The 14,305-nt window shown below is 41.7% G+C and overlaps 1 protein-coding gene across 5 annotated transcripts; it reads right to left on the reverse strand.

Annotated features, from left to right (window-relative positions):
* Positions 1-206: 206 nt before the first annotated feature.
* Positions 207-14,011, reverse strand: LOC100277695 (DNA-(apurinic or apyrimidinic site) lyase). Of its 5 annotated transcripts, none has more exons than XM_020544996.2 (10): positions 13,939-14,011; positions 13,562-13,852; positions 12,112-12,204; positions 10,724-10,868; positions 9,910-10,108; positions 9,346-9,424; positions 8,300-8,361; positions 6,997-7,083; positions 1,603-1,706; positions 224-669 (listed from the first exon to the last, which is right to left on the reverse strand). In XM_020544996.2, exons 2-10 carry the CDS (start codon positions 13,820-13,822, stop codon positions 578-580), a joined length of 1,122 nt encoding a protein of 373 aa, XP_020400585.1. In that variant the 5' UTR covers positions 13,823-13,852; positions 13,939-14,011; the 3' UTR covers positions 224-577. The 5 variants fall into 5 exon arrangements, with proteins under 5 accessions (NP_001144669.1, XP_020400585.1, XP_008661773.1 ...); XM_008663551.4 differs by having other exon boundaries at positions 9,346-9,484; NM_001151197.2 differs by having other exon boundaries at positions 207-669; positions 13,562-13,955.
* Between the last annotated feature and the right edge of the window lie 294 nt (positions 14,012-14,305).

Here is a 14,305-nt window from a genome sequence, read left to right on the forward strand (position 1 = left end):
ATTCTAAACCATGTTGTTGTTGTATGTGGATTTTTTTTTAGTATCCTGTCTCTTATTTTGTCAGTTGCTTGCATGTGGATTTTTGTGCCGTTTACTTGCCTCATCAGTGTCGAGATCCGGGCAGCGAGTTAAAACTAGCACCGGGGGCACGATTGCTCTGGTAATATATCATATCATAGGCCAAAAGAATTAAGACCCCATCGAGATTTAATTCCATTGGTTCTGGTAGAAAAAACGAACAAGATTTTATTGTGCTTGTTAGGGGTGGATTAAATCCCTTGCTAGTTAAAATTGGATACGAAGGGATTAATCTCTTCGATCCCCATGAGGTATTAGGTAGTCCATGGCTGCTCTTAGACAAACAACATTTCAAGCAGAATGAGATGTCCAAATTGCACTGCTTAAATGGCAATGATCCCTAAACTATACCAGCCCTGACCACAGGAACTGGTAACCTACTGGGATCATAATAATACCTACAATCAAACCTCAGCTACCTAGAGTAGGCAATGCATGGAACAGTCAGGTTTAATGAAGGACCGGAAATGTCTCAACAATGACCACCATGGTGGTATATTTAGATGGATGGCTTGGGCTGTCCTGGTGCTTCTTCTGCTACAGCTTCGGAAAGCTCAAGCGAAACAGGGCAGTGGTCACTTCCATAAAATCCTGCGAGGATGGAAAAAAATTAATTCTTGGCATAAAAACACTTGAACTTTTTTCGACATCTGGTTGAAAATGTTACCACGTCAAATTTCTTGACATGCTTTCCTCTAAAAATTAATAGTTATCTACTCATATAGTCATATAGTATCTCAGAACCAAAAAGCATTTATTAAAGACACTGATGCAAAAAGTGTTGCTATGAAAGTTTTTTAAAATAAGACAAATCCAAGTGTTTTGTAAAAGAAATAACAGTCACACTTCGCTCTCGCTCCCTCCCCACCCAAAAACCTGGCTTCCAAGTTCGAACTGTGGAATCAATCCAAACTTGCCACCGGTAGCAGTTACTGCTTATTAGAAAGAGAGATAAACTAAGGGGTGTTCAAATGCACTAAAGCTAAGGTGCCGTTTGGTTCACAAAATATAACGTAAATGGTAACGGTAATGCTTCACACTCGAGTACCAGCGATAACGAGTTTGAATAGCCCGGTATCAATTCCTAGTGTAGTATCCGATTACTGTTGGATTTAAACAAACACGATTTAACGTTAACAACTGCCAATCACGTTACAGATATGTGAACCAAACAGTACCTAATAGTTAGTTGGCTAAAAAATTGCTAGTGGAATTAGCTAGCTTAACAAATATCTAGTTAACTATTAGCTAATTTGCTAAAAATAGCTAATAGTTGAACTATTAGCTAGACTGTTTGGATGTATTTAACTAATTTTAGCAGCTAACTGTTAGCTCTAGTGCACTCAAACACCCCTAAGTAATCATTTCAACCCATGTTTTCAAACATTGGATAATCTCAGTTTTTGAAGTGTTAGTTTCCACTCAACACTGAAAGTTGAAACATTTAGCAAGCCCAAGTTTTCAAGCCTTTCGAGAGTATCATATAACAACGCAAATAAAGGTGGTAATATTTTAACTTCATACCATCCAATTCAATGCCACGGCCATGCATTTCACATGAAACTATTCTGTCCTTTAACTGTTCCGAAACAAGGAAGTAGTCGATCCTCATTCTCTTTCCTCGGTACCTAGAGGCATATGCAGAGAAGTTAATCTCACTAAAAAGATAAAAGACGCATTCAAGTATGCATGCAGTGTGTATTCGTCTCACACTTTCAAAGGCCACATGTTTGTTTACACTTTATGTTGAGGACTGTATTTCAAAACATAATAAAATTGCCTCAAAGATAGTACTGGTTACATCATATAAAAAATACTAAACTGATAGGATCTTTTTAGCATTGAGAGTTTGAGACATCTGCAGAAACTTAAGGGAAACAAATTCTAAATAAAAGAACCATATCTGCTGAACGTGTTCAGTTAAACGCCATTCCCTCCGTTCCAAATTAGGTCATTTTGCTATTTCTAGGTAAATGGCTTTTGCTATGCACCTAGATATATGATATGTTTAAATACATCATAAAAGTGTATATCAAGAAAAGCCAAATTGACATATAATTTGGAACGAAGGGAGAATATGCTAATCATTCAGTCACCCATTGCTTAGCCAAAAAGTAGGCTACCGGTCCTAAACGCCCATTTAGTCAGCCAAAAAAGGCCCTTTAGCGTTTACATGATGGTTAATCAGCCTGAACACAATTGAACATAAATAAACATCTTCAAGGTGTATTTTTTGGAAATTTCCAAACTGTAGATTAGATTTAACACTATATGCCTTATGAAGCAACCATATGTACACAGGAGATAAGATTCCTCAAAGATGCAAATGGGAATAGCAGATAAGTCAGAATGGACATGATTCAGTGAGAAGCTGACAATCCATATATATATATATATATATATATATATATATATATATATATATATATATATACTTATTTATATATTACACCTGGGTGCATTCAATATAGAGAATCCACCCATGCCGAACCTACGCGCCAGGAGCACCTAGTCCGAGCCAACCGCCCCACCCAGGCCGAACCGACGCTTCGTCTTCGTCCCTCCCGCACGCTCCCGACAGAACCTTTTCACTTCCCCGTCCCTCTTTCTCCGCGAACGGCTCAACCTCTTCACTTCCCCGGCGACGTAGCCCGCGCCGGAGCCGTTGCGCGCGCGCTCGTCTTCGTCCCTCTCGCTCCCGACAGAACCCCTTCACTTCCCCGCCCCCGCCCCACTTCTCCGCGAACGGCTCCCAACATAAACTCTTCACTTCCCCGGCGACGTAGCCCGCGCCGGAGCCGTTGCGCGCGCGCCCGCCGTGCAAGCGCATCCGCCCCCTCTCCCGTTTCTCTGTCATTTGATCGTTTTCTAGGTAAGAGCGTAACTGCTTCCAACCCAAATTTTTTAGTGTTATTCTGATGCGGAGTATATGTTGATAATTAGGTTATTATATTATGTGTAACTGTCCATTAACCTTGTTACAATTTGGAGGACCCGATTTAAGTACATTGATTTTGTTGGATTTGTTTTGTTATCTTCGGTAATAGACTGGTAATCCCCATTTTTTCCCCAAGTGTTGCAACTAGTATTATCCGTTGATTTCCCCAAGTGTTCTAGATTATCAACTCAGATGTTTCCACTTTTTGCAACTGCAGTGTACCTTTTTTTGCAACTGGTCCATCACATAAGTTGCAACTATATAATTTTAACTTTCAACCCACAGACATCATTCCTGTCTTTTGCAATTGTGCTCATATACAACTAGTTATTGGTTTAAATTCACTGTTGCAACTGTCCCAGTAGTAATTATTTTAGCAGTCTTGTTGCAACTGGCTTATGGCGCATGTGGCAATTCTGTCCACTTTTGACTTTTTTTCATTATCTGGAATTCAACCACACACACTAATGTGTGTTGCAGCATTAGTGTGTATTGCAACTATTTTTTGTTCCTATTTGTACTGTGTGTTTTAGTTTGTTGATTAGCAATTTTTGGTTATGAGATCTGTACCATGTGCTTGTGCCCTCACGTTTTTTTCATTCCCATTTTTTCAGTGGTTTTTATAATGGATCAAGAACAGAATGTCACAGGCCAGCAAGGCGCTGACACTGTCCGTCGCTCTCCTCGTATACAAAACAAGAGAAAGGAATTAGATAAAAATGAATTGAAGGAAAGGAGGAAGAGTTTAAGGTTGAAAGTCCCCTATTCAAGATGAAGAAAGTGATGATGAACAAGACCAAGAGTTTGCTCCTGCGGCGATGGTTCTGGCGACGACAATGTTGTTATTGTTGGTGGCGATGAGAATAAGGGTAAAACTAAGACGCGAGCTATACGATGCTCACCTGGGAAGTTCATAAAGCTTGTGAATGCCCTCTCCGATGAATTGAAAGGTAAAGTAGTTGCCAAGGGGTTTGGCGGCCTGCTGAGATTCAAGCCGCACTTATTGTCCAGAAAATTGGTCAGCTGGCTGATGCGGAAGCTTAACCCGGAGACGATGAAATTAGAGATTGGTGGTGGAAAAGAGATTCCAATCACTGAGCACAGTGTTTGGTGTGTTTTGCAGTTACCAAACGTTGGCCGCGACCCGCCTCCCATGTCTGATGCAGATGCTCGTGCCTTGCGGGACGAGCTGGGAGAGCAAATTTGTGGCAACTCTTATAGACGCAGATCTAGTATCAATCTATCTGTTATCACTGATCGACTGCAGAAGAGGATTCTCACTGGGGAGCTAGGCCTGAGAGCCTTTTTCATGGCTGCATTTCAGTGTCTGCTATTCTCCAACACTGACACTCGCATCAGGATTGATGATGTAAAGTATACTCAGGACATCCAAAACATGGCCAACAAGAACTAGTGCAAATCGATAGTTGACAAGCTCAGCATAGCTGCTCGTCTTTATAAAAAGGATTTTGCGGAGAAAGGCATCAACGCACCCATTAGTGCATGCGGGATCTTCGTAGCTGTAAGCTCAACACACACACATTCATTTTTTGCCCTTGCAACTTACTCTTCCAATTACACAAGTAGTAATTGTTTTATGTTTACTGTTACAACTGTCATATGTTTACTGTTACAACTGTCATAAAAAAGTAAATCAAATTGCAACTTGTAACATATGACAGTTGTAACAGTAAACATAAAACAATTACTACTTGTGTAATTGGAAGAGTAAGTTGCAAGGGCAAAAAATGAATGTGTGTGTGTTGAGCTTACAGCTACGAAGAACCGCATCCACTAATGGGTGCGTTGATGCCTTTCTCCGCAAAATCCTTTTTATAAAGACGAGCAGCTATGCTGAGCCTGTCAACTATCGATTTGCACTAGTTCTTGTTGGCCATGTTTTGGATGTCCTGAGTATACTTTACATCATCAATCCTGATGCGAGTGTCAGTGTTGGAGAATAGCAGACACTGAAATGCAGCCATGAAAAAGGCTCTCAGGCCTAGCTCCCCAGTGAGAATCCTCTTCTGCAGTCGATCAATGATAACAGATAGATTGATACTAGATCTGCGTCTATAAGAGTTGCCACAAATTTGCTCTCCTAGCTCGTCCCGCAAGGCACGAGCATCTGCATCAGACATGGGGGGCGGGTCACGGCCAACGTTTGGTAACTGCAAAACACACCAAACACTGTGCTCAGTGATTGGAATCTCTTTTCCACCACCAATCTCTAATTTCACCGCATCAGCCAGCTGAGCAATTTTCTGGACAATAAGTGCGGCTTGAATCTCAGCAGGCTGCCAAACCCCTTGGCAACTACTTCACCTTTCAATTCATCGGAGAGAGCATTCACAAGCTTTATGAACTTCCCAGGTGAGCATCGTATAGCTCGCGTCTTAGTTTTACCCTTATTCTCATCGCCACCAACAATAACAACATTGTCGTCGCCAGAACCATCGCCGGCAGGAGCAAACTCTGGGTCTTGTTCATCATCACTTTCTTCATCTTGAATAGGAGACAAGGGGACTTTCAACCTTAAACTCTTCCTCCTTTCCTTCAATTCATTTTTATCTAATTCCTTTCTCTTGTTTTGTACACGAGGAGAGCGACGGATAGTGTCAGCGCCTTGCTGGCCTGTGACATTCTGTTCTTGATCCATTATAAAAACCACTGAAAAAATGGGAATGAAAAAAAACGTGAGGGCACAAGCACATGGTACAGATCTCATAACCAAAAATTGCTAATCAACAAACTAAAACACACAGTACAAATAGGAACAAAAAATAGTTGCAATACACACTAATGCTGCAACACACATTAGTGTGTGTGGTTGAATTCCAGATAATGAAAAAAAGTCAAAAGTGGACAGAATTGCCACATGCGCCATAAGCCAGTTGCAACAAGACTGCTAAAATAATTACTACTGGAACAGTTGCAACAGTGAATTTAAACCAATAACTAGTTGTATATGAGCACAGTTGCAAAAGACAGGAATGATGTCTGTGGGTTGAAAGTTAAAATTATACAGTTGCAACTTATGTGATGGACCAGTTGCAAAAAAAGGTACACTGCAGTTGCAAAAAGTGGAAACATCTGAGTTGACAATCTAGAACACAAACTGCTTATTCAAATGAAATGTATCCGCACAAAATACAACAATTACTAATTGCAATCAACGGATAATACTAGTTGCAACACTTGGGGAAAAAATGGGGATTACCAGTCTATTACCGAAGATAACAAAACAAATCCAACAAAATCAATGTACTTAAATCGGGTCCTCCAAATTGCAACAAGGTTAATGGACAGTTACACATAATATAATAACCTAATTATCAACATATACTCCGCATCAGAATAACACTAAAAATTTTGGGTGGAAGCAGTTACGCTCTTACCTAGAAAACGATCAAATGACAGAGAAACGGGAGAGGGGGCGGATGCGCTTGCACGGCGGGCGCGGGCGTGCGCGCAACGGCTCCAGCGCGGGCTCCGGCGCGGGCTACGTCGCCGGGGAAGTGAAGAGGTTATGTCGGGAGCCGTTCGCGGAGGAGCCGTTCGCGGAGAAGTGGGGCGGGGGCGGGGAAGTGAAGAGGTTCTGTCGGGAGCGTGCGGGAGGGACGAAGACGAGCGCGGGCGCGCACGCAACGGCTCCGGCGCGGGCTACGTCGTCGGGGAAGTGAAGAGGTTGAGCCGTTCGCGGAGAAAGAGGGGCGGGGCGGGGAAGTGAAAAGGTTCTGTCGGGAGCGTGCGGGAGGGACGAAGACGAAGCGTCGGTTCGGCCTGGGTGGGGCGGTTGGCTCGGACCAGGTGCTCCTGGTGCGTAGGTTCGGCCTGGGTGGATTCTTTATATTGAATGCACTCAGGTGTAATATATAAATACAGTATATATATATATATATATATATATATGGATTGTCAGTTTCTCACTGAACAGCCAAATGAAGCCCACTAGCCCAGAACAGCCAAATGTTTCTTACTTGCCAATTGGATGACCGGACCAAGAGAAGCCACCGTCTATGTCCTTTTCTTTGTGCAGGTGCCTGTAAGCATCTACCAGCTTTCCTCTGTATGTCCAAGCCGTTCACTCATAAGATATTAAAACTTCAAAGCAACAAATATGAAATACAACACTACAGTAATGCCATCCTGAAACAAAACAAGGGGCGTCTTGATTTGTGTGTCGCTCATAATTTTTCTTCAAAAAAATATTTGCCAAATACTTGCATCAACTTGAAAACATGTTTTCAACCACATGCCATGTGAGGCGTTGAAGTTCAGAGAGCCGAGAGTAGTAGTTTTTCCATGGTTTTAACTTTTAAGCTTTTAGCTCAAACATAAGGTACAACAATCCCCAAGTTGGACCTTCCTAAAGAGAAGCTAAATTCCTAAAATAGAATCATAAGTAAAATGCTTCTAATCAAATATCTTCAGAAAAACTCGTGGACATCATAACTTATCATGTCCGAATCTATCTTGTGGAATTATCAAATTAAACATTCATTATAGGTGGCCTTGTTTTAAAGGCGTCGCCTAGGCGTCCAGGCGCCCGAAAGATCCAAGGCGCCCCGTCGCCTAGGTAAGAAGCAGCAACAGGGCATAGGGCAGAGGGGAAGGGAAAGGGAAAGGGGTGGCGCTGTTTCGGGTTGGCAGTGCCGAATCGGGAGCGGCGGAGGCCAAATCCAGGGCGGCGGAGGCTGAATCGTTGGCGGCAGCGTCCAAATCGTCGGTGGCGGCGGCGAATCTTAGGCGGCGACGGCGAATCTGAGGCGGCGGCGGCTCAATCAGGGGCAGAGGCAGCTGAATGGTGGGGGAGAGAGGCAACCTAGGGTTGCCAGAGGAAGGATTATATGGGCTGACTGGTGGGCTGGGCCTCCTACCCCTTCCTTCTCCTTTTTTTCTTTTTCTTTTTTCTTTTTCTTCCTCCTCCATGGGGCTGTTTTGCTGATTCTCAGGTTGATAAGGCGTCGCCTTGCTCGCCTTAGGCGTCGCCTAGGCGTCTAGGCGGTGGTCCAGCGCCTTATCTCGCCTTACCGCCTTAAGAACCATGATAGGTGGTGCACAGACAGTGGTAACTACATTAGACATAAACTTTCATTTTTATGGGACCAGTTAGATAAGAACATGGTAGAACCTCGCAAATTTATAATATTTTTTTCATTTTTTTGGTGGAACAATTGACAACTAATGTTACATGCACCACCAGTGTATAACTAGTTACAATTAGCCATGTATAGAAGAAGAAAAGGTGTTCCATTGTAAAAATGTATTAGTTTCACCTACTGGAATAATATGTTGCCAAAACGCCGTCTCTCTGCTGGGGTGAATCCTGGCTGTCCACAGTCCTGCATGTGCAGAATATAAAGAGACTTCATTATACTAATTTGAAACTTCACATGATGGTGCATTAAGGAGACAAATGTATAAAACTACAAGACATGCACACACTTACAAAAGAATATAATATCGTTACACAAAGTTTAAGTTTATGCTACTGTCACAGCCCTACTTGGGGGAAGGGACTGCAGCTGCTATGCTGCTACTACTGCCGGTGGCTAGGGCAGGGAGAGAGGGATGCGGAGGAGAGGACAAAGGGGTAGGGAAGAGCAATTGCTTGAATCAGTTACATTGCCCCTATATTTAAGTCTCTAGCAGACTTGTTCTCAAGCAAACTAAAGGAGTTCTTACAGATTTGAACTCTTCTTTCCTAACAAAATAATCTAATTTCCTAAATCAACTCAATATTATCTCCTAAACAATCTCTATTGTAATTCCCATCTAAACTGGACCCTCCCAGTTGGAAGGTGTGCTATAGTATCTGTGGGTACTGTTCATGCCAGCCCAGTTTTGGGCTCAACTTGGTGCTAGGCCCAGGTCTTGGTCGACCAGGGCTCTTCTCTCGTGACAGCTACAATTCTAGTGGTTTATAGAGTTTACAAGTATATCACATTATGCTCCCAACTTTGTATTGCAGAGACACAAGAACAAATCAATCTTGACATACAGTATAAAACAAAAGGCTAATGGATTATGGAAAACAAACTCATTGACAAAAACACTTCTTGACTCGTATGGATCCTTTACCTAACCTTGCTCAGCAAAACTAGCAAGGAAGAGAGGCAACAATATCCTTGATTTTGGGGAAGAGCCAAATCCTTTACTAGCAAGATTTGTCATGCACAACCTTGCCCACTACCAAAGGCATCCAAGGTAAGACGGAAAGAAAACAAAAATATCCACAGCCATGCTTTTTGGGGTGATCCACAACTTTTGCTAGCAAGATGTCTGTGGCGGTGTGACCTGTGGGTTACAGCATAAACAAATATTACCTCTTTATTGGGTGGGGTGTATCCATTCAGCTTAGCGCTGCTAAAGAAATCAGGATGGCTGACGTCGATTTCTTCATGACTGGAATGTTCAAATAAAGTGAAGCATATGACGAAAAGTATGTCTCTGAAAAATATCATACTGAAATAGCAAACATGAACTCCCTGAGCAAACAAATAAAACCAAATTTTCCCTCAGTGCTATATATCATATTTTCTTTTATTTAGAATGCAAGGTTGCAGACTGCGTATGGTTATTTTGACCAAGCATTATTAGTCATATATGGTTGTTTTGACCAAGTACTATAACCACCCTTGAAAGAAAATCTTCCTCAAGGCGTTTTTGGTATTGGTTATTTGGTTCTATGTTGTTAACCAGGACTGTAGTTTATCTCCATGTTGAATTTAAATAATAAGAAAAGAGTTGCCTAAAGTTTAATTCATATATGGTAGAAGGAACAGCATGGAAGGTAAACCCTAAATCCTAAACCAGATTACCTGACATTCAAGTCCCCACTTAGTTTAATAATACAGCCTTCAATAAGAAGAAATTATTTTCACGATTACCTGACATTCAAGTCCCCACACCAGATTAAGGGTTTATCCACGTGTTGAACAAATTCCAGCATCCTCTTGTCCCACTTACGTCTTCTTTGAAATGCATTTTCCTCCTCCTTCCATCCATTGTTTGGAGAATAAGTGTTCAGTAAAAGGAATGATTCAAATTCCGCAATTATAACACGCCCATCGGCTTCATGCTTAGAAGCTGAAAAGTGTATGGAAGTGGAATCTAAGAACTATATTGCAAGTAAAATTTAGTTATTAAAAGCAAATAAGAATTCAATATGCCTATTTGTTAAAGAGCTTGTTGGCCTGGACTTTTTCATTCCTTAATTTAAGTTTTTATATAGAAAAAAACATGCATAAACATATCAAAGAAGATGAAAAGGTACACAGAGGCATGCCTTGAGTATTGTTTTGCAACATAATCTTGCAATGATTATCCTAACTCCAACACAATCTATCAAAGTGGTCATATTCTTTTAGGACTTTATAACTGGCATAATACACCCACATGCTCTTCTAGCCCATGGCATAAAAGCATGAGTACTGGCTGTCACAGTCTGTAAGATGTTTTTCTCTGTTATGATTTTCAACTAATAGAATTTTCTTTCTTCTCAAAAAAATCTAAATAAAAAACAATAAGTTTGGACAGGTTTGTCATAGACTACGACTACCAAATTACAAGCAGTTACTAAACCAGATCTTGAAATATAATCATAAAACTATAATATGCAAAACAGAATTGCTGCTACATTAGCATAGAAAATAGAAAATTGTGTACAGAGCTAGGATAATATGAAATCATCTCCAAACATACATGTTCTATCCAAGTTGAAAGACACCTTCTTAGGCTCAAACTTTTTCTTTATAAACATAGCTGTCCCAGCATATTTTGAATCTGAAAGAGACCACCAGACACGGTAGTCTTTGAAAGGTGAAGCTGACAAAGCACGTAGAACTACCTGCTTGACATCAAGAAGTATGACAGTAATGTAACAATTTTGTTGTCAAGCCACTGAATCCAATGTAGCAAACGACACAGATAGAAATCATAATCTAGGAGCTTGGCTGCTTGCTAGTATTAGGAAGTAGGAACACATATAAGCCTGAAGTAGTTATGAATACTTTTCTGTTTGCACTGCTCACTAAATTTATTATGTTTTGAATCTATTGATTGAAAAATGAAACACATTCACATGCACAATCAACACATAACAACAATAAAGAGGGATGGCTAGACTGCAGGGCTCAAAGGTGATCAGGATATTGGAAGATGGAGTCGCAATGCAAGACAGATTGTAACGGAGTATTAGGTCCTCGGTTTTCGGTATGTTTGTCCATAGCCTCAGGAGGAATACGTTTCGCGATGTTTGTCCATTGAAAATACCAAGAGTAGTTATTACAGAGTTTTCACTACCTATTACATTTGCAATTACAATTAACGCCACACTAGCAAGACCCACACAAACATTAGCAGTTTCTACGCCTGCATGAGCACATAACTACTGTACTGCTACAGAAATTCCGTGGGACTGCTGGGGCTAGTGGTGCCATGTCCACAACAGCCTAACAGGTGCAACTGATATGAATAAAAGTGTGCAAGTTTCGAATATGTAGTATCCTCTAAAAAGGACGGATCCGGCGTTACCGGCTCCCACAAAAGCGGGGTTTAAGGAAAGAATAACCGAGACAAGCCTCATCCCTGCATTTTGCAGAGAGGCTGCATCGAACCCAATACTTTTGGCTCAGTTGAAAGGCTTCTCACCACCACACCAACTTCACTGTGTCACCCTCTAAATAAGAAAAAAAAACTCGGCCTGCAGGGGTAAGACCGCCCCCATGGCATTATATTAAGAAGACCTCACGCAGGTTGAGAAAACCCTCGAAGCCCTGTCTCACCCATACACAACGGCACCGTAGCCCATGTGAGAACGAACGCGACCGAGATCAGGCCTTAGACCTGTGCTTTGGCGTGGGACAGACGAACGAGTGGATTTTTTAACCACAGCCTAAAATTCGCTCTCACGGAAGTCGAACTCAGGATCTAAGGAGTGCTACTCAAACTACCTAACCAACTCAACAAGAGGCTGCAAATGATAGCAATTCCAGCTTAGCTGATGATCCAGTAATTTTGAGGAAACACATAACAAAAGTAGTTGTACATATTCACAGAAAGTACATCAATCTTTGCAAATGCCAAAAAACCTGCTTTTCATCCCGTGACAAGCTTGTGTCATCTTTTAGTTCACTGGGGTTTTTAGGTGCCCCTTTGGAACCAGCTGCCGGCATCCGCACTTCCTAACAAAGAAGTTCAGTATGTCCTTATCAGATATACATATATTAATAATCATGTAACTAAAAACAAAATGTGGCCAACTCAGTGAAGGGGCACTGAAAAGACTATGAACTTTTGCAGAGCAGACCAATCTAAACCTCCAACTTACTATGGACGAGATTCTTCTCTTAGAGATAATAAATTGCAAAGATAATAATAATAATAACAACAAACTAAATAGATTTACAAATAGTACTTCATAGATGCATACGCCAGGTAGATTGTGCACATAAACACTTTTAGGAAAGAGTGGCTTCCAAAGGCAATAACCATGGCAACAATTCTAGGATGAGCTGTTTCACAAGTGGTGGAGAAGTTCTAAATTCTGATGCCCACAACCACAGCCCATGGGCAAGCACCAACAGCAACATTAGACCATTTACTCCCTCTGTCCCAAAATACTATTCGTTTTTAGCCCTTGGTTTTATGTTTATATTCAAATCGATGGTAATAAATCTAGACACATATAAAAACAGCATACATCAAATATAGTATGAATCCATTATCACCCCAAAATGAATTTTAATTTGGGACAGAGGGAGTATTATTTATAGTACTCCTTCCACGCCATTTTGGCTTGCACTATATGTATCTAGAAGAACCAAAACAACTTATAATTTAGGCCTTGTTTATTTCCTTACAAGATTATATAATCCAGCTGATGGATTATATATTTATATAAGCACCTTATGATCTGCTTATGGATTATCATAATCTATATTATATAACCTACTTACCTACCTAATAATCTGTGTTGTTTTTTGTATCTTAACTTATTTAAGCTGGATTATATAATCTAGAGGGTACATAAACAGGGCCTTAGAAAGGGGTAATGTTTAGTAAGTTGTTAAAAAATATAATCCAATATCTCAGTACTACTTTTACTTTGCAAGAGAATACGTGCAGGGATAATGACACCATCCACGAGCTGTAAGAGGTAAAAATCTAAAACTCTTGGGCTTTGTTTGGGTACTCTAGTATTCACCTCAATCCACACATTTTATTGAGATGTATTGGGGTGTAAGGCCTGAGGCCTTGTGTAAGTGTAACTCAATCCACATGTATTGGGGGAGGAGGATTGAGGTGTAAATTAGTTTAAGTTACACTCTAATCCACATTAATAGACATGGATTTAAGTGAGACAGTATCCAAACAAGACCTGATAAGATCTAAAACCCTTGCTGGTCATAAACATTGGACTAGTCCCTGCATTGCAGAATACGGGCCTCGCCGGCCCGCCTACAGGTGGTTCAGACGAGCGTGTGGCCTTGCAGATTGAACCCATCGGGGTCGGGGACGGGGAGGAACCAGATCGCTCACCTGGACACAAATGACGTCGGGGTCAAGGCGGGCGACGAGCTGCGAGAAAGCAGGCCAGTCGCTCTTCATCCGGAGGAGCAGGCTGTTGGCGTTCCACGTCAGGAACTTGAACGGCTCCTCGGTGGGCCTCCCCTCTACATCCCCGCCAGCGCCGGTGGCGGCACCGGCTGATGTGGGGCCGTCGCCCGGTTCAGCAGCACCCGCTAGCCGCTTCTTGGACGGGGAGCCGTCCTTGGGCACTGGCTGGAAGAAGCGCTTCATCGCTTGTGGACTGCGTCGGCGGTTGGCTGGCTACCCGCGGCTCGGTACGAGAAGGAACCGAACGGTGAGCATTGCGGAATCGGAAAAGCTTTAAAGCTCTGGGGTTTCGAACTCACCAGCGGGCACTGTCTCGGGCTCTCGGCAGCGGTCTGCTGGTCAGGGGAAACAGCGGACGGGGTAATGGATCGATCCAAATGATTCTTTATAAAATAGTAGGAGCTTAAATAAATTTTAGTTTAAAAATAATAGAAATAGAGTTTAATTTTAATCTGATTCTTAAATTTTATAGTACAAAATTGAGAATCTATTGTCACTCATACTCGGCAGCGGTTTGCTCGTTTGTGCCCCCACCCTTTGGTCCATTTGTTAGAGCATCTCGAAGATTTTTCTAAAAAATGACTCCTTAAAATCTTCCTAAAAATAACTTCTCAAAATCTTTCTAAAAAATAACTCCTCAAAATCTGTTTTAAGGGGCATTTAAAA

Source organism: Zea mays, chromosome 10 (assembly GCF_902167145.1).
Source record: "Zea mays cultivar B73 chromosome 10, Zm-B73-REFERENCE-NAM-5.0, whole genome shotgun sequence".
Lineage (NCBI taxonomy): Eukaryota > Viridiplantae > Streptophyta > Magnoliopsida > Poales > Poaceae > Zea > Zea mays.